Raw genomic sequence first — 25160 nt, 5'->3', positions numbered from 1 at the left:
GATCTCCAGTTGGAGGAAGTGTTGAATGGCAAGTCTTGTTGTGCCTCTCAGGCGCAAATAGGCATCTTTGTAATACTGATTACTCTCTGTTTTGCATCATTTATCACTGATTCTTAAAGATAAACATATACCAATTTGATATTGTGAATTTTCAGTTGTATAATTAAATTATTGCATACAAGGCCTGATGATTTACTGAGAATGCATTTCCTTCATAGTATGACACACGAGCCAAGACTATCATGCAGAACCTTTTGGGTGAGCGAGCAGACAATACACTCACAAGCACAGATCTGGTGGCTTTGGGCTATTTCCTTTGTACCCGTAACTCAGAACAGATCAAGAAAATTAATGCGACAGCCTACAGGTAAAACCTACTCATTCATCATTTTGTCCTGTGGACTTTTCGCTTTGACGTGAGATTAAGGTTTGAAATGGGGAAAATTATTCCAAAAAATGTCTGGGTCATGCAAACGTGAAACAGTTTTCCACAAAAGCAGCTGATGTGGTGTTGGGGAATGTACTTTGAAAAAGGACTGGTTGGAATTCGTGGGCAAGGAGCAGACTCTGATGCTCAATCACTCCATGAAATTTGACAGTTGTTTGCAAGAGCTGGAAGAGTGAACCCGTTTCACCTTGAGAGGTCAAGGGAGGAGAGGTGGTTGTAATTTGTTAAAACAGCTGGAGTAAAGTTGATGATGGAAATGTGTGTTAGGAGTCTTTTTTAAAAACATTTTTTATCTCTTTTCCTCTTTCCTTTCTGCTAACGCTCAGTCGCGTGCATTTCCTCGGCTTTAGCTGTCCAATACTTATTCCAAGCAGCCGTGGTTCATTACGGATGTAGACAGGGCAAATTAGTAAGCCAGTGAATGTGGAGCACATCACAGTTGAGTATATTTTGAATGTCCACACACATTCACTTCAAGTAAAGATTCACTGAAATGTAATTTGAGCAGAAATTAAGACTGATCTTTGTTCTCACTTTCCCCACGCCCAATGGGGCATGTGGTTCACTGCAGCACACATGGTATCATCCCGGCTGGGACTAAATAGTTTAACACTGAGTGGGGATCAAGGCTGAAAAATTATTTGCCTGAATGTAGCATTTAACGACTGCATTAAATAAATACCTTCAACAGAGTTAAATAAATGGAGAAAGTTCATACTAATTCTTGCAACGTAAACTGTAATTGGTGGTGGTTATTGATCCCACTGACACATTCCCTGCAGTTACAGACTGATGTACTTCATGGGTCAGTGCTTTTGTTTTAGTGGCTGATGAGGATCAGATTTTACTTCACTTAATTATTCTAAATTTGAATTAAATCATCTGTACTAAGCATTACCAAGGCAATAACAAACTCACAGATTGCTCTGTTTTATATTCCACAGTGCTGCTGCCAGGGAAATTGGGAGTGTGATGTGTCCGAAAATAGAGGCTCTAACTGCTTTGAAGGAAAAAGCAGTGGAGGCATTTCCCGATGTGGGGAGCTGGACTGGAGCAGAATTACAGGAGATAGGGGTAGTAGCAGGTGAGACATGCTTATATGTTACATTATGGCGTGAATCCAACCATCTCCCCTTGACATTCAATGACATTATTATTGCTGAAACCTATCTATTAATTGACCAGAAACTGAACTGAACCAGCCACATAAATACTGTGGCTAAAAGAGCAGGTCAAAGGCTGGGGCCAGGATTCTCCAGCCATTCGCTGGCAGCATGATTCTCTGGTTCTGCCAGCGGTGCACCCTGCCCATGGCGCCCTGAGGGCGTGAGGTGGCTTCAATGGGAATTTGCATTGTCAGTGGAGGGAGCAGAGTATCCCGCCACCAGCGAACAGCACGCCACCTCAAGCCGCTGAGAAACATGTGGCTGGGAGGCAGGGAATCCTGCCCTGGGAGTTCTGCAGAGATGAACTCTTACCCATAGCCTGTCCACCATCTACAAGTCTCAAGTCAGTACTTGTCAGTGATGGAATATTCTTCACTTGCTTGGATGAGTGTGGCTCCAAAAGCACTCACGAATCTCCAGAATGAAGCAGCTTGCTTGATAGGTCCACCTTACACATTCACTCCCTCCATTGTCACCACACAGTAGCAACAGTGTGTACCATCTACAAGATGCACTGCAGTGACTCATCAAGGCTCCTTCCACAATCCCTTCACAACCCTCCACCTGTACGAACTTAAAAAAGGGCAGAAGATGTGTGTGAGAGCGCCACCACATGCAAGTTTCCCTCCAAGCCACACACCATCCTGACTTGGAACTATACCATCATTCTTTCACCATCACAGGTTCAAATCTGGGGAATGTAATCTCTAATAGCAGTTAGAGAAAGCAGTGGCATAGTGGTATTGTCACTGGACTGGCAATCCAGGGTAATGCTCTGGGGTCCCAGGTTCAAATCTCACCATAGCAGATTGTGGAATTTGAATTCAATAAAAATCTGGAATTACAAGTCTAATGATGATCATGAAACCATTGTCAATTGTTGTACAAACCCATCTGGTTCATTAACGTCCTATAGGGAAGGAAATGTGTCGTCCTTACCCAGTCTGGCCTACATGTGACTCCAGACCCACAGTAATGTGGTTAACTCTTAAATGATGGCCCAGCCAGCGATGCCCACTGTGATATGGTACGAATAAAGTAATGGCATGATGGGAAAACTGATCAATGGGAAGACTGGTCAAATATTTGGTACAATGTAAGAAATGCTGCCCTAACCATTTCAGACTCCTGTAAGACTAATAAGGCCGACTCTGCATAACTTGAAGTATGAATAAGATCAGAGAAGGTCAAGCCATTCCAAAATACCGGACCTCGGCAACTCCTGATAAGACTAGCTGTAGTCACGCAACCTTGATAATAATAATGTATAAATACTGAACTGATTTTCTGTAAAAGCGCGGACTTGAGAAGGAATCAGCAAGTTTCACTAACTGCTCTCTGACCTCAAGTTTCAGCCATTACTGCATGCAGTCGTTTTGAAAATAAAGCCTTGTTATTTTGTCTCAACGAGCGTTGTTGAATCTTTCTACTACAGAAGCAGGAAAATATTGACTACAACACCACATCCCATGAACGAATACAAAAAATGTGAGATGTACTGACACTACATGGACTGCAACAGTTCAAGAACGTGGCTCACCACCTCCTTCTCAAGAGCAATTAGTCTTGGGCAATAACTGCTGGCCTAGCCAGTGATGCTCACACACCATGAAAGACTTTTAAAAGTAGCTGTTTGATCACACTATTATTATGGGCCAGAGTTTAGAGAACACCAAAGTATATCTTGGAGTTCACCTGACCCACAACTTTTAATAGATTTTGGTTATGGGGAGCACGAGGGCCTACTTTACAGGTGTGCTGCAACATATATCTAAAGTATTTTTAAACAAAACAATATTTATTCTATGAATCCAGTTAACATTTTATAAACACACAGTAATCATCTTATCAACTACCAATACTGATACCTCCCCCCCCCCACCCCAAAGATACAGTACTCTATAGGTAACCCTCAGTAACTTTCCTAACAACATCCATAAGTCAAAGACCCTTTTTAACAAAAAGGTTTGCATTCCAATAGGTTTGCATTGCAGTATCTCCGGCAGCAGCGCACCCCTCCTCGATGAACGCAATGCATTCTCTGCTCGGTTCGAGCAGGTAACCAACAATCCACTGTCGAGTGCCCCAGCAGCCCATAGCTCACCCATACCCACCATCACAGCTTCCGAAGGCAGACCGACCTTCCTGAAAGTGAACTCTCGGAAGGCGACGGGCCCGGATGGGATCCCTGGTCGTGCACTCAGAGCCTGCGCGGACCAGCTGGCAGAGGTATTCGCGGACATCCTTAACCTGTCCCTACTCCACTCCGAGGTCCCCACCTGCTTCAAGAAGACCACCATTATACCAGTGCCAAAGAAGAACCAGGCAACGTGCCTCAATGACTACCGTCTGGTGGCCCTGACTTCAGTCGTAATGAAGTGCTTCGAGAGGTTAATCATGAAGCGCATCACCTCCATACTCCCAGAACACCTTGATCCACTGCAATTCGCATACCGCTGCAACCGGTCCATATCAGACGCCATTTCCCTGGCGCTACACTCATCCCTAGAGCATCTCAAAAACAAGGACTCCTACATCAGACTCCTATTTATTGACTACAGATCCGCCTTCAACACCATAATCCCAGCCAAGCTCATACTAAAGTTCCAAAACCTAGGTCTTGGCTCCCCACTCTGCAACTGGATCCTAGATTTTCTGACCAACAGACCACAATCAGTAAGAATGAACAACAACACCTCCTCCAAAATAGTCCTCAATACCGGGGCCCCACAAGGCTGCATACTTAGCCCCCTACTCTACTCCCTGTACACACACGACTGCGTGGCAAAATTTGGTTCCAACTCCATCTACAGGTTTGCTGACGATACGACCATAGTGGGCTGGATCTCGAATAACGACGAGTCCGAATACAGGAGGGAGATAGAGAACCTAGTGGAGTAGTGCAGCGACAACAATCTCTCCCTCAATACGAGCAAAACTGAAGAGCTGGTCATTGACTTCAGGAAGCAAAGTACACACCCCTGTCAGCATCAACGGGGCCGAGGTGGAGATGGTTAGCAGTTTCAAATTCCTAGGGGTGCACAACTCCAAAAATCTGTCCTGGTCCACACACATCGACGCTTCCACCAAGAAAGCACAACAGCACCTATACTTCCTCAGGAAACTAAGGAAATTCGGCATGTCCACATTAACCCTTACCAACTTTTACAGATGCACCATAGAAAGCATCCTATCGGGCTGCATCACAGCCTGGTATGGCAACTGCTCGGCCCAGGACCGCAAGAAACTTCAGAGAGTCGTGAACACCACCCAGTCCATCACACGAACCTGCCTCCCATCCATTGACTCCATTTACACCTCCCGCTGCCTGGGGAAAGCGGGCAGTATAATCAAAGACCCCTCCCACCCGGCTTACTCACTCTTCCAACTTCTTTCATCGGGCAGGAGATACAGAAGGCTGAGAACACGCACGAACAGACTCAAAAAGAAATTCTTCCTCGCTGTTACCAGACTCCTAAATGACCCTCTTATGGACTTACCTAATTAACACTACACCCTGTGTGCTTCATCCAATGCCGGTGCTTATGTAATTACATTGTATACATTGTGTTGCCCTATTACGTATTTTCTTTTATTGCCTTTTCTTCCCATGTACTTAATGATCTGTTGAGCTGCTCGGAGAAAAATACTTTTCACTGTACCTCGGCACACGTGACAATAAACAAATCCAATCCAATCCATTCCTTACAGAAACAGGTATTACTTTGAAATCATCAAGTGATCTGGAGACATTCTTTAGCATGCACAGTAGCATTGTGGATAGCACAATTGCTTCACAGCTCCAGGGTCCCAGGTTCGATTCCAGCTTGGGTCACTGTCTGTGCGGAGTCTGCACATCCTCCCCGTGTGTGTGCGTGGGTTTCCTCTGGGTGCTCCGGTTTCCTCCCACAGTCCAAAGATGTGCGGGTTAGGTGGATTGGCCATGCTAAATTACCCTTAGTGTCCAAAATTGCCCTTAGTGTTGGATGGGGTTACTGGGTTATGGGGGTAGGGTGGAGGTGTGGACCTTGGGTAGGGTGCTCTTTCCAAGAGCCGGTGCAGACTCGATGGGCCGAATGGCCTCCTTCTGCACTGTAAATTCTATGCAGAGAGAGAGACCAAAATACACCTCCTTGGTTTGAATGCAGCTCTCCAACTGAAAACGAAACTAAAACTCAGTGCGAAAAACAGCTTCCAGCTCAAAACGAAAGTAAAAAGCAGAGCCAGAGCCCAGCTCCACCCACACACTGACATCACTGCAGCCACTTGAGAAGACAAACATTTCTTAAAGTGACAGTCCCATGACACTATTCCCTATCATTGTTTATCCTTCAGATAAGCAAATAATTCAAATAGCATTTCCATACATCTTCAACCCTGTTGACAGCCTCTGTCCCTACCAAGAACTCTGAGAATGTATTCCATAATTTAAATCTTTTGTTCTTGACTGTGCAATAATTCAAAACAATAGGCCAAAATCAGCCTGGAGCATAGGATTGGAAATTGGGCATAAAGGGTTAAAAACAAATACAGAACAACAAGATTGATTCGGGAAGGGCTGACAGAAATGATTATGTTTCCCCCAACAATCTTCTGAAAAATTCAAGGATGGATAGGTTCCTTCCCACTCGCTCAGGTTTCTGCTTTGCATGTAGCAGGCTGCAGGAATCATGAATACAACACCCAGTGGAGAAACCTGCTGGTTGTACAGCAGCTATTGAAAGTGTTGAAAATGTGCTGCTTTTTTAATGTCCTGATCTATCCAGTATATACCTCTACTTTACAGCTGGGCTCAGTGCTGAAGAAGTGGCCAGATTGATGACATCCACAGTTTCATTCCTGAGACCAGCAGCCATCTCCAAGTTCCCTGTCAAAGTCTTTTCGGCAAGTACCATAGCAACTCTGTACTGTATTACACTGGGAAGTGGATTATCAGAAGGACTCAAATGAGAAAACAGGTGCTAAGGAACTTGCTTTAACACAGTTGAGGAATATTATTGATTTTTAATGCACTTTGAAACATCTTGAAGTATTTTTAGGCTTTCTGATGAGACACATTGGGTGGACGGATATTACAGCAGCAAGAAGGTTCTCTTGATTTCCAGGCCCTCACTTAAATTGAGCAGACTGCCGATGAAGAACCAAACGTATGTCACAGTGCATCTCACAAGATTGAGCCCTAAAGATCGGGCCATTACGGCTGGGTACAAGTCAATTTGAGGGGACAATGGTTACAATTGCAGAACATGGAGCTTCGACGCTTCTCTGCAATTCCATTGCTCATGGAACTGGTCAGACGCTGCACTGTGCAAATGCTAATCAAATCTGAGCTAAGTGACAATTCACGTCCTATTTACCTCATAGAATGGAGGTAAATTTTTTATGTCCCCCTCCCAAAGTGAGATTTCACCCACTTTATCATCTATCCAAATTCATGAATGCCCAGTGTCATTAGTAAATCACGATGATGATTGTCACTGCACAATGCTTGGTGCATTACAATGGAACCTACAATATCCCGTTAATACAGGTGGAACTCTTAACTCTGGAGGCCTTTTGGCAAAGTGGGTAGCAACCTCGCCTCTTATGGATAAGCTCTGGGTTTGGGTCCCACCCCAGAACTTGATAGTCAAGGAAGGGGCGTCCAAAACACGGCCAACAGGTTGAGTGTGTCAACTTGCAACTCCTTCCAGCACATGCCAGTGACAGGCGGAGAGAACGGGAGAGCCATGCTTGCTGTGGATCAAGATTCCTCTGTCGTACAAAACAAACTACTCGAAAAAGTTTATCGCGAAGCAGATGTTAAGGTCCCATAACAGACAAGCAATCCTTTCCAGCCAATATTCTTTTATGTGTTGCATCTAAGACACCAGGGGAGGGAGCAAGTAAATCTGTCCCAGTGGACCAGTTACAAATTGTTTGTCTTTTGTCTTCAAGACAGCGGATCTGTATCGGCTTTGCCAGGATTGGCAATGACTGAAAATTCCCTGATAATGTGTCGAATGTGCCTGTGAATTTGTTGCCACTTACGTTTTGCTTTTGTAATTCTTTGCTAGATTTTAGCTAAAAAGCAGAGCACGTTAATGAAGTCGTACTCTCACATCATCTGTGGGAGTACCGAAATGGATTTTTCAGATGCAATCTGTTCTCAATTAGTTGACAAAAATCTCTCTTTCCTATTACGTTAGGCTATGAGTGTTGAGCAACTGAGAAATTTGGGGCCACAGAATTATGGTGCGGTAACTGAAGCACAGAAAAGAGACTTGCCAAAAGAGAAACTTAATGCCTTAAAGGAAAATGCAGGATTTCCACGAGTTGCTGGTGGTGCAGGTAAGCAGTGGCTTTATTAATGAATCTCGGGGACAACGTTAAGCGGGCTCGATTGTTTGGAATGAAAAGAGTCAATGTTTCATTGGAACAGCGGAAAATGGGAAGAGGGGTAGGCCATTTAAACTAACCGGCTCTACTCCATCGCAATACCTGCCCTTGCCCCACAACACAAACCAAAATAACCCTTGCATCTACCTAACTAGGGCTGTTGGGAACAATACAATACTCAAACTTCAGGTTGACCCGTTGATTACCTCTGCCACCCCAAGGGTTCGATGGAACCAAGAGGTGGAATGGTCAGGTTGCATGCAGGGATCACTTGGGTGTACGGGGAATGTGCTACAGTGGGAAAGAGTCAAACTCCAACCAACGATGTGAAGCACCAGAGCTCATTGCGGAGCGGGGCATCATCAACATCAATCCTATGGACTAGACTCGCTGATACTTTCAACCCAGGACCAGCACCATGTAATGAGGCAGGTATGGTACACGGAGGGTGGCGTAGATGTGGGGGAGTGGTGGGCGCAGGGAGGGTGGACAGGTGTGATGGTGATGGGGGGTTCATGGAGGGTGGACGAGGCGGGGGTGTTTGGAGGAGGGGAAATATGGGGAGGGTAGGACCGGACAGTAGGGCTTCTGGTTGCCAGGCCTCTAGTCAGTGAACCAGGAGGCGGTTAGATTGTCCAGTGCACGGCAGCCCAGGGACACACGTTATGCAGCCTCCTGTGGTTGCCCGGGCCTCATGCCCCGCATGGGCCACATCCCCGCACATCTTAGCTCGCTTCTACATCCTCCTCGTCGGACGATGCCTGATATTTGTCCTCCTCCTGAACCGCATCTTGAGCATGCCGATGCACCACTCGCTCACGTCCCTGGTTGCTGCATGGGTGTCATAGCGGATCTGCGTGTTGGTCTGTGGCATCCGGATAGGTGTCATCAGCCATGACTGCAACAGATAGCCCCTGCCACCCAGGAGCCAAACTCTCATCTGGGAGTGTGCCGCAAAGATGTCAGAAACTGTTGAGTGTGCCAGGATGAAGGCGTCGTGCACACTGCCCAGGTATCGGGTGCCGACGTGCATGATGTACATCTCATGGTCACACACCAACTGCCTGTTCATGGAGAACCCCCTTTCAGTTCGTGAAGACCGGCACATCGTGCACCAGTTCTCGGAGGGGTACATGCGTCCTGTCCATCACCCCCTGGATCTGGGGCATCCCAGCAATGGCGGAAATCCTACTGTCCGAGCAACCTGGTGGGCGCGGTCCATGGCGAAGGTAATGTATTGTGTCGGCCGGGCATACGGGGTCTCCGTTACAATGCAGATGCACCTGTGCACTGAGGCCTGAGAGATCCCGGACAGTTGCCCACTTGGTGCATGGAAAGATCCCATGGTGTAAACGTTCAGTGCAACCGTCACTTTGACAACCACGGGGGCAGGGTGTCCTCCCCATACCCCCACGGAACAAGATGCACTATGATCTGGCAGAGATGTCGGGTGATACCCCTGCTCAGCCGGAGTCTTCAGTGACAGGCCAAGTCCGGCAGGTCCTCGAATGACAGGTGCTGCCTGTGATGTATAAGCAGTTATTTAAATATTAACAGATACAACCTCCAACCAGCATGTGGCAATAAAGAACAACTACGCGACACTGCAACCTCGGGGAGTCTGGAGATCGTCATCATAGTGGATAGTCTCTCTTGGATAATTTTATAACATTAATTTAATAGTTAGTCATTTTAGTAGTTTCCATATTGTTATCTGACCCACGTTATTGTAAATCAATAAATGTTCAAGTAGTCATGAACTAGACGTTCTCTAGTGCACTAATTCGTCCGGTCAAGCACCAGAAAGTAACACGGCCGATATATACATGGGGCCTGATGCAGCACTCCCTTTCCAACTCCTCCTCAGTCTGTTGGGCAGCCGTATCTCCACCCTTACCGGTTGGTCCCACCTTCTCTCTCTCCCTCAGCAGCCTTGGCGCATGCTTCCAGATTTTATGTACCACAAGTAAATCACGCCAACTGTAATTCCTCCTGACGGAGACGGAGCATTGCTGGAGGTCTGGAGAATACCGTGTCGGGCCCGTTACTGATATTCCAACTGTGTTTACTCTACAATTTGCATGGCCACGCTGACATGCGGCTGTCAAGTGGCTGGAGCATGGCATTCCGTTTGGCACCCGCCGCCGGTCACTAATTTCAAATGACGTGCGACTCTCCGCCCAATCGTGTTTCCCAATTCCGGTGTTGGCCGATGGAGAATGCTGCCCGTTTACTGTGTATCTCTCTCCACAGATACGCCAGACCTGCTGAGTTTATTCAGCATATTCTGTTTTCATTTCAGATTCATGGCATCCACAATATTTTGGTTACTGATTTTATTATTATATCAGTAACCTATGGAAAATATGAGAAATAAAATTGACATTCCACAAATATGAAGTTCATTTCTCAAGGCTAGAGATGTTGTCCAGCAATAATAATAGTTTTGCATTCTATTAAAAATATTGTTTTTCTTCATTCAACAAGGCATAATGCTTTGGGGATTTTTTACAGTGGGTTTGAAGCATATATGAGTGATTTCAACAATGGGGATTTCAACAGTACATCCTGTAAAAGAGCAGGAAATCACTGACAGCAGCTTCTGTATTTCTGCATGTAACAGCGCATGCAAGGACAAAAGTTACTGACAGTTTCACACTATAATAATGGCAAATACCGACAGTCCTGCCATCATTGGAACTGCAAAATGTGCTCCATTACCTTCCAACTCCATGTGGCTTCTTGCTTGTGATAAGCTAACGTGGGTTTAGTGACTGACCAATAGTCAATTCACTATTCCAGGTCCTAGCTGTTGCGGCATAGACCTGTGTGGTTTTCTTCTTCATGACACATCTTGTACATATGCAGAGCTTATGAAATCCTGCAACAAATTGCTCGGGTTCAATGAGATTGTGTTGAAATATCAAAGTTGCTTCAAACTGCTTTGGACCCTAAAGTAGCTGGAGACTACAGGTCCCACCTTGACAATTGCTTTCCTTGGCACAGATGATTCAGGATTTACTGTCCAGTTGATGTAATGCAACCTTCATTAAAATGAATGAAAATGAAACTGAAAGTGTACGACCAGAAATGAAAAGAGATATTTTTAGAATGGTATACACTCTTTTTAAAAAAATAAAATTTAGAGTAGCCAATTCATTTTTTCCAATTAACGGGCAATTTAATAATAATAATTGTAATAATAATCGCTTATTGTCACAAGTAGGCTTCAATTAAGTTACTGTGAAAAAACCCTAGTCGCCACATTCCTGCACCTGTTCAGGGAGGCCGGTATGGGAATTGAACCCGTGCTGCTGGTCTTGTTCTGCATCGTAAGCCAGCTGTTTAGCCCACTGTGCTAAACCAGCCCCAGTCCACCTAGACTGCACATCTTTTGGATTGTGTGGGTGAAATCCATGGAAACACGGGGAGAATGTGAAAACTCCACACAGACAGTGACCCAGAGACGGGATCGAACCTGGGACCTCGGCGCTGTGAAGCTGCAGTGCTAACCACTGTGTCACCGTGCTGCCAATAATGGTATACACTCTTAATGGACGTTGGAGGAACACTTTGAGCAAATTATGTGCCTATATTTTGCATTACCTTTATGTACAATGATGTTATGGGCCAGGGTTTAGAGAACCCCAAAGTGTATCATGGAGTTCACCTGACCCACAACTTTTAATAGATTGTGGTATGGGGAGCACACGGCCCACTCTACAGGTGTGGTACAGCAAAAATGGAAAAGTATTTTTTAAAGCAAAACAATGTTTATTCTATGAACTCAAGTTAACCTTTTTAAAACATACAATGAACATCTTAGCAATTCAAATACAACCCCCAAAGACTACAACACTAAGTAATTCTTTAAGCTTTCCTTTTAACATCCATACGGCTTAAAAACAAAACCTTTAACAGAAGCACATCAGATTAAAGTCACTACTGAAAATATTTATAATTCTGAATTCACCAAATGATCAAGAGACAGTCTTTTCTTGGCAGAGAGAACAGCAGTACACCTGCTGTGTCTGGCTTCAGCTCCAACACTGAAAACAAAACAAAAACATATCCTGCAGCAAACAAGCCTAAAACGAATGTAAAAAGCTGACAGACAGCCCAGCTCCACCCACTCTCGGACACCACTGCAGTAGTAAACACCCATTTCTTCAAGGTACTCTTTCATGACAATGATCATTCATGTACAATCTCAGACTTGAAGAGAGCAGACTCTACATCTATCTTCAACGCAACGTCCGATAAGAGACTTGTACATCCAGACCTGCTGAATAATGGAGGAGAGATATTTCAAAGGATAAAATCCTTTGTAAGCCCAGGATTTTGAGCCAGTGAGGTCATTAGTATGAACACTGGATTTATGTCCTTTTATTTAATATTTCTGTGATTCCATTGATATTCAAAATCCACCGTGTATACTGGGTCCCTTTGAAAATGCTCTTCACATTTCCTTTTCTATCTGTTCCCACTCCCCATTTTGGCCCTTGAAGGTTGATACCCTACTCATTTTTATAATAAAGACTTACAGACGACTTTAACTCTACAAATCCTATTAGCCATCTCCAACTCTAGCAGTGGACAGACCTCTGACAAATAGTTAGACCACACATTTTCCAAATAGCAAATATAAATTAGTCTCTCTTACAGCAATGTGTGACCATGATATTAATTTGTCCTTCATAATGACGGTGCTTGAATATAACTACTTAACTAACCTTGTCCACTTTCTCCATTAAAAACACGGTTAGCTGAATGGAAGCAGATTGTGGTGACGTCAGGGGGCATTAATGAAGTCGGTGACCTCATTTGCAGCAAAATGGAAATTGATTAATCTGGTTTATTCAGCAAATATTGAGTATTAAAATGTTATTACAGAGACAGTGTTTGACTTTTCGTTCTAACTTATTGCTCGGATTGTGTTTTCTTTTCAGGCTCTATCTGCTGGAACCTTGCGGCGATACTGACCCTCCAGCTTCTCAGCTTCACAGTGGCACTTCATTAGAACGCAAACTGGGGATTTGGAAAAATCACTGCTGCTGGGAGCGATGCTAAGCTAAGCCCAAATGCAATTACCGATTGAAGTTTCAGGTTAAAAATAAGTCAAATACGCAAACGACTGTAGATACCTGCCCATTGACATTACTGAGATAATTGGCCATCCACATAAAATGCTGTCGATAAAGAGATGGAATTTCTCAGATCATCTATTCAAACTGCTAACATCAATATATTCTGTTGGCAATTTCTGCTTCATTTTAAATGTCAGTCAGCTCAAATCCTGCTGGAAGGTGTGATCGGTGAATGAGAGTAAAGGTGATAGCTAGTGTGTCCAAGAAACTTATTCATTCTGGTTTATATAACTTACGACTTGAAGTGCAAGGGGCTTTTTTTCCCTCATAAGTAGTAACCAGCTGCTGTCACAGGCAGCATGTGTCAAGGTATAGAAGGTGCAAGTGCTGGTTTGCTGTTCCATTAACCTTTGGCTAGGGACAGAGACAATACAATACAGAAGGTAAATGGCTGTATGAATAATACTTGGTCTGCGTGATCTCTTAGACTTCGATTGTCTGAGAGAGCTGATCTTTGTGCCTCTTGCAGGAGCTTGTACAGCTATGTAGGGTGAGGTAGGATATCTGTGTGTGTGTGTGTTGGGCGGGTGGGGGGTGGAGGTGGATTAATGTGTTTTGATGAGGTTGTGACAGATTTAATGTACCTGCTGGTCTTTTCTGCCATTTCCAATCTGTTCTTTCTATTTCAGCAGCAATTTAAAACTATTAAAAAGGGTTGATCCATTAGGTTCAATAAAATCATTAATTGAACCTTTGTTGAAGCTGCAGGCAATATGGGTATGGCAATAGGGAATGGTGTACTGTTATACATCCTTTTATAAACTGATGGGGGGGCGGGGGGGGACCTGCAGTTTGTTCAATTCAATCTTCTTTTCAGTATCTAATTCTTTACAAAGATGACCAGACTAGAGGTGGAATTTTTCATTCCGGGTGCAGGAATGGGGAATGCTTCGCGCCGCAGATGTCAGTGGGAATTTTCACCATGTCATGTGATGCTGGTCTGATTAATTATGCAGTCAGTGGTTTCTTGCCATTTTGCATGGCAGGACGGGCGGGATGGCTGGCCATCAAGTCTGGCTGGGTGACATATTTAATAGGTGCCCGGGGCATCAACTCACTCACTGTTAAAGAAAAAAATTATATCTCCTGTAAGTTACTGCAGCTCGAAAATCCAACTCATAGGTGCTCCGTCCACCCACTGCTGCACGTGGCCTAATAGAGCCCACGATCGCTGCAAGCCGATCTCCACAGGCCACCCCAGACCTTCTTCAGGTAAGCCCTGACATCTCCATGGCCACCTTGGCCCAGACGAGTTCCGGACCGGCGTGATTGCCCACTGGCAGTGCGGACAAATGGATGGGGCAGGATTCCGGTCAGGCCTTCATCTGCATTCCATCAACCGGTTTCGCGACGTCCTCTAACAGGAATTGCGGCATGCCATATCGGGGGGGGGGGGGGCGCAAACTCCCGATGTCATTTTACGTCGGCGGAATATCGATTTTCCAGCAACTGCTGCGGTGTTCTTCCCTGCCCATCATTAAAGCTGCCACGGGAGAGGGATGGAAAAATTCCACTCTTAGTGTAAGGTTTTATTGAGGAATTTGCACACGAACAGAACTCAGCAAATATCCTGTAAAGGCCAGAAAGTACTGTTGCCAATATTAGTTAATATTTAATACATTCATATGTCTGCTATTTGGACAGAGTAAACTCACTTGGAATAACCAAGTTAACACCCGATTCAAGCAGTGAATGAAGTAAGGGCATACATATGTGTTCATCCTTTAACATTCAGGCAACATGTCAGTGGAATGCACGATTGAGCACTCATTTTATGCTACCTACGAAGACAAATTTCACCACCTTTATCTCTTGTCCCCAAAATGTTCTGAAAGGGATTTTAAATTAAGTTAATTGTGCATTCTTAATATTATGATGATCAAATCAACTGGCACGTATTTTACTGAAATAATCTCACTTTTTAAAACAGTTTAGATATTGCTTCCCCCAAAGGTTAAAAAGAAATTCTGCGCATTAAATTATTTTTTTTTGGTAACGGTTTAATAAATGAGCATATTAGTTTTCAGTGGGCTTATATTACCTGCTTAAAAAAAGAACAGGAAGCTTTTTCTTAGTTAACTTACAAATGGCCTGGCTGGAACGTTTTACTCAGTTGAGCATTTGTTCTTTGTGAATGAGCAAACGTGTGGTTCTAAGCATTGCTGCACTATTACTTTACCACAATAATGGCTGGAATTTTCCAGTTGTTCGCTGGTGGCGGATTCTCTGTTCCCGCCGGCAGCAGACCTCACCCGCCGGTTTTCCGGCGGCAAGGGGTGGCTTCAATGGGAAATCCCATTAGCAGGAGCTGGGAATCTCGGCAGCAGCGAGCGACGCGCCACCTCGCAACACGCTCTGGGATGTCGAAGCATCACCCCCACGTCTTTAGTTTGAAGAGATAATTATTTACCTTACTCTTTAAAGTGAAGTTAATCTTACTTCTTTTATTATTTAATTCTCTTGATGAAAATGAATTTCAGACATTGGGAAAACATGAAGCCTAATTGATGTGGGCCATGTCTTCACTATGTCAGGCACTGGTCTCTGTACAAAGGCCTGTCAACCCGAGCCATTGAAGAATATCAGCTGCATTTGTGAATACTGGACACTCAGGGTTACTTTTAACCTGAAAAATGGGGGGTGGGTATTGATCCTGTAGGGGGGTTAACATCATAAAATTCCAGAAGTGTTTGAAAAACATCAACTTTGAATTTAAGTGCTGCCTCATGGCGCCGAGGACTCAGGTTCGATCCCGGCTCCGGGTCACTGTCCGTGTGGAGTTTGCCAAAACATATGCAGGGTATATGGATTGGCCAAACTAAATTGCCCTTAATTGGAAAAAAAAGAATTGGGCACTCTAAATTTAAAAAAAACTTTGCATTTAAGGGGGTTGGGGGGGGAGAGTGAGGGGTATTTCAACATGCATGTGATATTGCTGCAGAAAGCCCTTAAATGGCCTTCTTGCCCTGCCGCTAATTTAGGCCTTTAAGTGGGCCTCATTGCACCCACCTAAAGGGCCTCATCAATGTACATTTAGATGCCTCATCAGGCCAGCAATACGATTAACCCAATGGCATTCAGGGAGCTCTCCAAGCAGGAAGCACGACAAGCAATTCCAGGTGTGGTTTCTTGTGGGCTCACAAGGTGGGTCCCTTCTTCAAAGGTGCTCAGCACCTAAGGATGGGACCCAGAATCAGGAAGTGCTAGCCTGCTGAGAGTCACTCCCTTGCCCTTGCTCTTGTTGCCAATCGCTCTACCCCACAGAACTCCCTTCTAAAGATCACCCGAAAGGCACACACTCGTGCCTGGGCCATCCCTCAATTTCAGGTCTCGGTTTGGCATCAGACCAGCAGCAGCCACCACCAATTCAGTGGTGCTGCTGAGTATGGCTGCTCTCAGTGGGCAGGATGGGCCCCTGATGCAAGGGAAATGCGCACCGCTAGACTATCTTGTGGAAGGTATTCCTGAAAGGAGATGACTCAGGGCTGTTGCTGGCTCTGCAGCTAATTGTTGAGTCTTTTGTCACCTTCACAAGATTTAGCACTTAGGACGGGACTTTCCATCCCCTTCCTGTTGACAACCCTGTTGTGGCGAGTTCCCCAGTGGTGAGATGGGCAAGCCATGCAAAAGTCTTTGGCGTGTTTGGAAGATGCCATTGGGTGGCCAACGGCACACTGCACCTGCTGCGGCAGTGCTGAGAAATCTCAGCCTTAGATTTTATAAAACTAGTTCCTCTGGTAATATCAGAAGAGTTCCATTCTGATTCTTGTCAGGGTCCTTTTAAAAATTGAGACTTTAACAATCAGATGGGGGTCATAATTATTATGTGCCCACTCCAAGAATCCCTAATCTGGAATTATGAATACTGCAGTGAATTAAAATGCCACAGGAAATCTTACTCTGCTACTTGACTCCTGAGCCACTGCAAGTAGAGCCCAAAATCAAAATTCTGATTGAGAAAAAAATTGTGTTCGAATGCTTGAAGGTTCAAATTTAGCATTTCAGCCTGATGAAACTCTTTTTCTCAGAATATTTGCCGACCTGAGTAGGACAGATATGCTCATTTATGTGTATAAGTGTAAAATATTACATATATTTAAAAACTATCTGTTAGATACAAAAATATAATCCCGCCATAGGTATCAGATCAAGTAATTTTTATGTGCAAAGCTTTTCAGAATGACAATGCATTATTTTATACATTTAGCTAAAGCTGAATTTTACTTATGGCACTTATGTTGTCATATTTTGTGGAATAATTGTTGAAGTTTCTGTGGTGTTTTTTAATGAATGTACAACAGACTTCCTGTTGAACAAACATTTGGACTGTTATTTTCCCTGGCTGCGAACATTGCTTAATGATTTTATTGACTGTGATCACAAATCTGTTTTAGCCTTCTTATAAAAAAATAAAGAATTGAACACGAGCAGCATAATAATACTCTTGGCTGTAATTATTAATGATGTAACAGTTATTCAATTTGTTTGCTAAATCAATACTGAAGTGTTAGCTGATGAATTAGTTCCTCTTGACCTTGTTGCTGTGCTGTTTTTTTCATTATTTGCAAGTTTTCTAATTGTGGTTCAATCCAAGAAACATATTTAATTCTGATTAATGACCTTTCTTTGATTATACGCACACTTTCAAATTTCACTCAATATTTTCTGTGAGCTGCAAGTTGCATTTTAATAATGTTGCCCATAATATTCAACCAGAATAAACTGAAAGTACACATCAGGTTTGTTAGGAGCTAAAAGAGAGCTTGGTTTTCTCAGGACTCTTCATCAGCCCTGAAGGGGTTAAAATTTTGGGTGGGTTCATTGGATCTTTCGAACATTTCTTTCTTTAAAAATCCCACATGCACAGCTGTGACTGTATGAATGAGAAAGAGTTGAGACAGTATTAAAAATAAATCATAATATGAATTGCGCCTGTGTGGGGGTGGCATGCCCTCTGCCTGAGCTTTAATACAGAGGTTCGCTGAAATTACCTTTCCAGTTAGAGAGAAAATAAATGGAGGAATTTAAACAGCATGGAGAAGCACTGCATCATGACAAAGGGAAAATTGCAGTCACGGTACAACAAGTGACATCTATCCAGCTGTGGCCTTAACATAAAACCCTTGCTCTATGGACGGCACGATGGCCCAGTGCTACCTCACAGCTCCAGGGACCCAGGCTCAATTCCAGTCTCAGATGACTGTCTGTATTTGTGCACTCTCCGTGTATCTGCATAGGTTTCCTCCGGGTGCACCGGTTTCCAAAGATGTGCAGGATAGGCTAATTTGCTATGCTAAATTACCCGTAGTGTCCAAAAGGTTAGGTGTGGTTATGGGGTTACAGGGTTAGGGTCGGGGCTTGGGCCTTGGTAGGGTGCTCTTTCAGAGGGTCATTGTAGACTCAATGGACTGAATGGCTTCCTTCTGCACTGTAGGGATTCTATGATTCTATCTTCCAATCAGATAGTAATTTCCTGTTGTTTCACAAATTCTTTTGATAAAATAAAATTACGACAGAGCTGGAATTTGAAACAAAAACGAATATGCTGGACAATCTCAACAGGCCTGACTGCATCTGGGCAGAGAGAACGGAGCTAACATTTTGAGTCTGGGCAACTCTTTGTCAAAGCTAGCCTGCTGGGTCAGAAAGAATCGATTTCACAATGTGGAAAAGCTACCTTATGAATAAATTTGTGTTTGATAGGTTTACCTCCATAACTACAAATATTTCACCTTGGAATAGGCCTCCATGGCTCGCATAACAGATGGAAATGGCCCGTCTGACTGTTGGATGAGAACTAATCTCCTTTCCAGTGAGGGTGCGAGCAGTTATATTGTTCAGTTTCTTTGATATTCACCTTTGTGGATTCAGCTTTCTACCTCTCTCAAATTCCTTGCCTTTAGAAATTATTATTTATAGCCCCACTGATCGCAACGTTTCTGATATGGCCATTCACACCTCAATTTCAATAGACTCCTGCTAATCTTGTTACTCAGAAAATCGCATCTCTAGATGTCTACTCGTCTTGTTATTTTGTTTTCATCTCAAGTTCAGTTGTTAAATTTGTTGAATTCCTATATGCCAAACACATCTGGGGCGTCATTCTCCGACCCCCCCGCCGGGTCGGAGAATCGGCGGGGGCTGCCGTGAATCCCGCCCCCGCTGGTTGCCGAAGTCTCCGGCACCGGAGATTCGGCGGGGGCGGGAATCGCGCCGCGCCGGTTGGCGGCCCCCCCCGCTCGATTGGATGGGCTGAAGTCCCGCCGATAAATTGCCTGTCCCGCCGGCGTAAATTAAAGCACCTATTTACCGACGGGACAAGGCGGCGCGGGCGGGCTCCGGGGTCCTGGGGGGGGCGCGGGGCGATCTGACCCCAGGGGGTGCCCCCACGGTGGCCTGGCCCGCGATCGGGGCCCACCGATCCGCGGGCGGGCCTGTGCTGTGGGGGCACTCTTTCCCTTCCGCCTCCGCCACGGCCTCCACCATGGCGGAGGTGGAAGTGACTCCCTCCACTGCGCATGCACGGGAAACTGTCAGTGGCCGCTGACGCTCCCGCGCATGCGCCGCCCCGACATGTCATTTCCGCGCCAGCTGGCGGGGCAACAAAGGCCGTTTCCGCCAGCTGGCGGGGCGGAAATTCCTCCGGCGTCGGCCTAGCCCCTCAATGTTGGGGCTCGGCCCCCGAAGATGCGGAGCATTCCGCACCTTTGGGGCGGCGCGATGCCCGTCTGATTGGCGCCGTTTTGGGCGCCAGTCGCCGGACATCGCGCCGTTTCGGGAGAATTACGCCCCAGATCTTTTTAAAAATGAAAAGTCTTAATTTGGAAGATGCTTCCATTTCTCAATCATTTCTTAGCTGTTCTACCTTATAAAAACTTGCAAAGTTTTAAGAGCATGCATTAACAATAAAGATATACCGCAAAGAATTTACATGCAATGTCCCACAAAGTCTCGTCAATATTTGTGATAAAGCATTCACAATGATGCTCTCTTTCCCGGCCACATGAATGATTTTTAAATTAAAAGGTTATAACAACATATAATATCCAGAAATTTTAGTCCGTGTAGATGATTATTTCTGCAGGATTACTGGTAATGCAAATCACAAAATGTTGCAATGCCAGTTCCAAGCTTTAAGTCTCTTTTTCATGGTGCAATACCTCTGTCGGTAATTTCCTTGAGAAATAGCCCACAGGTTTCTCAATGTCAAGTTTGTCTTCCTGCAGCAACAGCAATGTCACTCGCATCCACAGCCAGTTTTAACTGAGGGCCTTTAACTGGGCGGCACTGTTGCTTCACAACTCTTCACAAACTCTGCCAGGTTTGATTCCCGGCTTGGGTCACCGTCTGTGTGGAGTCTGCACGTTCTCCCCAGTGAGGTTGAATACTTCCGTGTAAATTGATGAAGTTAAATTTGCCCAAAGTATGCTTTCTCTAAAATCTAATTGGATATAGAGCCTTGCTTTATTGGCCTGGATTTTGCAGTCAGAGTGACCCTAAGGCCAACAGTTCTCACCATTATAATAGAGAAAATCTAGTAGCAATAATTACTGCCTAATAAACTATTTGGCCCCAAAAATGTAACTTTTACAAGTGTGGAGATTCATTCTTTCAGAAGTTAATTAGTGTTGGACAGAAAAAAACCAAATGTACGATTTTCCATCATGTTATTCCCGGTGCCGATCCTGTTCCATGGGTGCATTGCGTGAAAGGCCTAAAATGAACTTCGCGCCAGGCACCGAGGTAGCCGATCGTGAGTCACCCGACTTGCTGTGCCTGGCACAATCTGGATCACACCCTCACTGGGCATGGTCCAGATAATCATTTTTAAATAAGTATTAGGCTAAACTAAATATGCAGGGCCTGTTTGAGGCCACATTCTCCCGACTCCCACGAGTCAACGGCCGCATCAGCGAGGCCTCACTCGGGCGTCGATTAGTACTGGTCTCCACAAATGTAGACCAGGCGTGATGCCCAAGCTGGGAGTCTTGGAGGCCATTGGAGCCCTCCAGGTGGTCAGGGACAGAGCAAGGGCTGTGCCTTGCGAGTGCCAGCCTACATCCTGGACGTCTTGGCAGTGCCAACTCAGCAGTGCCAGGTTCCAGTGCCGGGACAGTTCCCGCGTACCTGCTTGGAAGTGCCAGGATGCTAGGGTGCAAGTTAGCGCCGCTTTCAACGGCCCCCGACAGGTGCCGCGTCGATGGCGAGCGTGCACCTGGTGTATCCGCGGAGAATCGCGGAAGCGCCGTCTCACCAGATTTCCAGTGGGAACGGCTATTTTCCGCCCCCGCGCCAGGCGCGATTACGGCGCAGAGGGTCGGAGAATCCCGCCCATGGTGTTAGGTAATTTGGACATTCTGAATTCTCCCTGTGTACCTGAACATGTGCCGGAATGTGGCGACTAGGGGCTTTTCACAGTAACTTCATTGCAGTGTTAATGTGTGCCTTCTGGTGACAATACAGATTATTATTAGTATTATTATTATCAGTCAACCACAATGACTATTGGATGGAGAAATAGCCTCCAAAGTGAGGGTGCTTGCAGTTATACTGTATAGTCTCTTTGATATTCGCCTCTGTGGATTTTCCTGTCTACATCCCTCTAATTCCTTGCCTTTAGAAGTTATCATTTATATAGCCCCACTGATCTCTGGTGAACAATGTTTCTGATTAGGCCATTGACACCTCAATGCCACTGTTAATCTTGTTCCTTGGCAAGGCACATCTCATTACTCCCCCAGATGTCTGCTAGTCTTGTCACTTGTCTGTTATTTTATTTTTGTCCCAAATTCCTTGTTAATCTCATTAAATTAACTCATTATCTCATTAATCCCACATTCCTGCCATATTTCGGCTGAGGAACCGGAGGACGCCATAGCCAAAGACCCGTCACAGCACTCGCTCATACCCTTCACCAGCGCACAAACACCTCAGTGGGACATAGATCTAGAGCAGGTTTTGATTCTCAATCTGTTGTGGACAGCATGCATACTGGTTCCCAGCAGGTGGAGGCAGGGACAACATAACGCGTGGCACTCAGAGGACTTCTGGAGGACATTGTTCTGCTGAGGCAAATGTCAAGCCTCCAGATCCGGTCTGAAATTTGTTGCTGGAGCTACAGTGACAATCACGGGAGCATCAGGAAGGGATGTCAGCTGCATTCCTCAGTTTGAAATGGACGACAGAGGAGTACAGTCTGACATGATAGCACTGCATGGTACTGCACCAAGGTCAACAGTGGCAGAGTGGCAGCCACCATGGAGACCTTGGTCTGGGTCTGCAGCCTGCACTGCTGCAGGAGCAACACGCCACTGCTGTAGTCCTTGGTGGCATCCATCAGAGGCGATGCAAGAGTGTGTGGGCAAAGGTACTTCCACCTCTTTCCAGTTGCCTCTTCTCCTCAAGGTGCCAGCCAAGGCCCCTCAGACACCCATAGTGAAGGAGATCTGGCAAAGGCATGGAAGAGTGTTTCTGTTGCAGTGACAATGATATCTGAATGGAAATGGATGACATTGTAGAGGCCCTACCAGTACTGATCCTCTGTTTCAAATGCTCAGGTTTGCTGGCAGCTGTTTATTTCTGTTCATCAGCAACAATAACCCTGAGGTGTCAGCTTTCATCATGCATTGTTTACCTCTTTCGTATGGCCTCATACACTTTGATAAGACAGTGTCAGTACAGTAGCAGGTTTCATATCGTATTAGTTATTGATGTGGCAACTGCTAAGGAGTCTTTAAATCAGCGTATAGCCAAAAAGTCAGTATCTCTGTTCATAAGGACAGTGTTTACAGCAACATTTTGACATTTTTCTTGCCAATTCCCTTCACTAATGTTTCCTCTGCCCCTCTTTGGGGGGCATTTACAATTTACCAATACAGTTCAACAGCATTGGTCACCTTCCAGAACCTGATCTGTCTGGCTATTATTCATGGGCATGCCTGACAGTGATGGTCTGCAACCTAGTTAACGCTGGAACGACACCACTGCTGAGTCTGAATTTATCCTTAGTCAATGTCTGTACACGTACACTTCTAGCAGTGATCGGAATGGAATATCAATATAAAAATGACATGAATGATTATGGGTATAGGCTGCATCAGTGGTTATATCACTGGTATCATTTGTTTTGCCTGTTTAGTGGGAGGTTTATGTGGTCAAAATATGGCATATGCTGCCCACATATACATGCCTCTAGATTACTAATGATAGATGTCTTAAACTTTAATACTGCGTATGCTGCTAAAATGTTTAATGAATCATACTTAACTGACATGAATAACGTTGCTAATGGGGAATGGTAAAAAAGATGTAGATACGGATGTTTATCTCTGTGTGGTTGATGAGGCTATTTGAAAACTCTGATGGTATAGGTATAATCTCTAAAAAAATATTTGCTCCATGTTTTGTATATAATGGATCACAATTGACTCAAATTGTCATAACAGAGTTTCACTATAAGCAAGCAAAGAGATTTCCAGGTTTATTCTTACTCAAATTTATAATTATGTCGTAGTTGACAGATTCTCAATTTTTGCACCTCCCCTGTCTCTCTGGCACTTTTCAAATCTCTTCCTACTGTAAACGTAATGAACCTCCTCCGTGCTCATAAAATCAAACAGTCAAACTGACAGCTCAAACATTACAAGCACAAATAAAGAAAATACACATTTGTCACCAATGTCTTCTTTTTTTTAATGAGTCCAGTTAAGAAAAATGCAATCTGGTGATTTGGTCAAGGTGGCCGATTTGTTGGCCCGAAAGTTTATAATAGGAATAATAATCTTTATTCATGTCACAAATAGGCACCTGTTTGGGTTTGCAAATATAAAACAGGGTTGCAACCCAGCTCTAAAAGAAAGTCATTTATAACTAACACGCCAAAGCACTCCAAACCTTTCGGAAGATTGTCTAAACTTAAATTCCCAGGGAAACTTTGACTTTGAGTACCTCTAAATGTCTTTCCAATTGGAACACACCAGAATACATCTCCTGCTTCCTTCTCCCGCTGTGCATTTTCAAAGCCGCATGACATTTTTAATATATATTTTTGATGCCTGTAAATCCTGCCCTTCACTCACTCGGTATAATTAGGGATGAATCACCACGTACTCATCTGCAGAGGCAGCTTGTGGAACGACGACAAGCCAATTCCAAAGATTAGAAATATAGATTCCACCCCCACTTCAATCCCACTAACTTTGTTGCAGACATAACACATCAGCCAACTCAATGCTGATGATTCTATAATAGTATGTTTTACATTTCAAACTATATAATTTCAGATTTGTTTACCTTTCCAGGCTTCGCAAGGAAAGATGAAAGCTTTCATACGGTGCATTTGCATAATCAGATATTGCATGCAGGAAATAACTAGGGTGCAGGAAATGGAAAGAGACTTCCTATTTAAAATTGGCTCACAGAAGAAACATAATGTTATAACCCGCAGGTAACTTACGGGGTGGGAACAATTCACGTTGCTGTGAAACTTGGGTTAAGGGGGCAGATGACCTCTGAACAATGAAAAGTTGTAGGGTATAGAAAGCCGGCCAGTTAGGCACCAGCAAAGCAGACCCAGTTGGGATTTACCGTGTGATGTATGTAATAGTTACTGTAAAATAAACTAAGTTTCGTTGAACTACTCGGTGTGGAGTCCTTTGTGGCCTCATAAAAAATAATCACAAAGTTTCCCTTCATATTTCATATTAAAACTACAATGAACTAATCCGTATGGGTGGCATGGTGGCGCAATGGTTATCACTGCTGTCTCACGGCACCGGGGACCTGGGTTTGGACCCGGCATCGGGCAACTGTCCGTGTGGAGTTTGCATATTCTCCCCGTTTCCCCGTGGGTCTCACCCCCACAACCCAAAGATGTGCAGGGTTGTGGGGGTGGTCAGACTAAAGTACCCCTTAATTGGAAAAAAATAATTGGGTACTCTAAAATTTAAAAAAAAACAACATAAAAGAACTAATCCATGGATGTCCTACACTGCACAAGTAGGCCATTTGGACCATCGAGCC

The 25160-nt window shown here is 44.6% G+C and overlaps 1 protein-coding gene across 3 annotated transcripts in view; it reads left to right on the top strand.

Moving 5' to 3' along the window:
- Positions 1-17578, top strand: part of LOC140398254 (otoancorin-like) — a 164977-nt gene extending 147399 nt beyond the window's left edge. For all 3 annotated transcript variants that reach the window (XM_072486700.1, XM_072486699.1, XM_072486702.1), the window contains 5 exons: positions 219-367; positions 1393-1532; positions 6401-6498; positions 7803-7944; positions 12942-17578. In XM_072486700.1, coding sequence (XP_072342801.1) covers positions 219-367; positions 1393-1532; positions 6401-6498; positions 7803-7944; positions 12942-13012 — 600 coding nt within the window. In that variant the 3' untranslated portion in view covers positions 13013-17578. The remainder of the gene's footprint in view (positions 1-218; positions 368-1392; positions 1533-6400; positions 6499-7802; positions 7945-12941) is intronic.
- Positions 17579-25160: the final 7582 nt, after the last annotated feature.

Source organism: Scyliorhinus torazame, chromosome 21 (genome assembly GCF_047496885.1).
Source record: "Scyliorhinus torazame isolate Kashiwa2021f chromosome 21, sScyTor2.1, whole genome shotgun sequence".
Lineage (NCBI taxonomy): Eukaryota > Metazoa > Chordata > Chondrichthyes > Carcharhiniformes > Scyliorhinidae > Scyliorhinus > Scyliorhinus torazame.
Note: the sequence above shows the minus strand (reverse complement) of the source record. Positions and strands in the feature narration are given on the sequence as shown.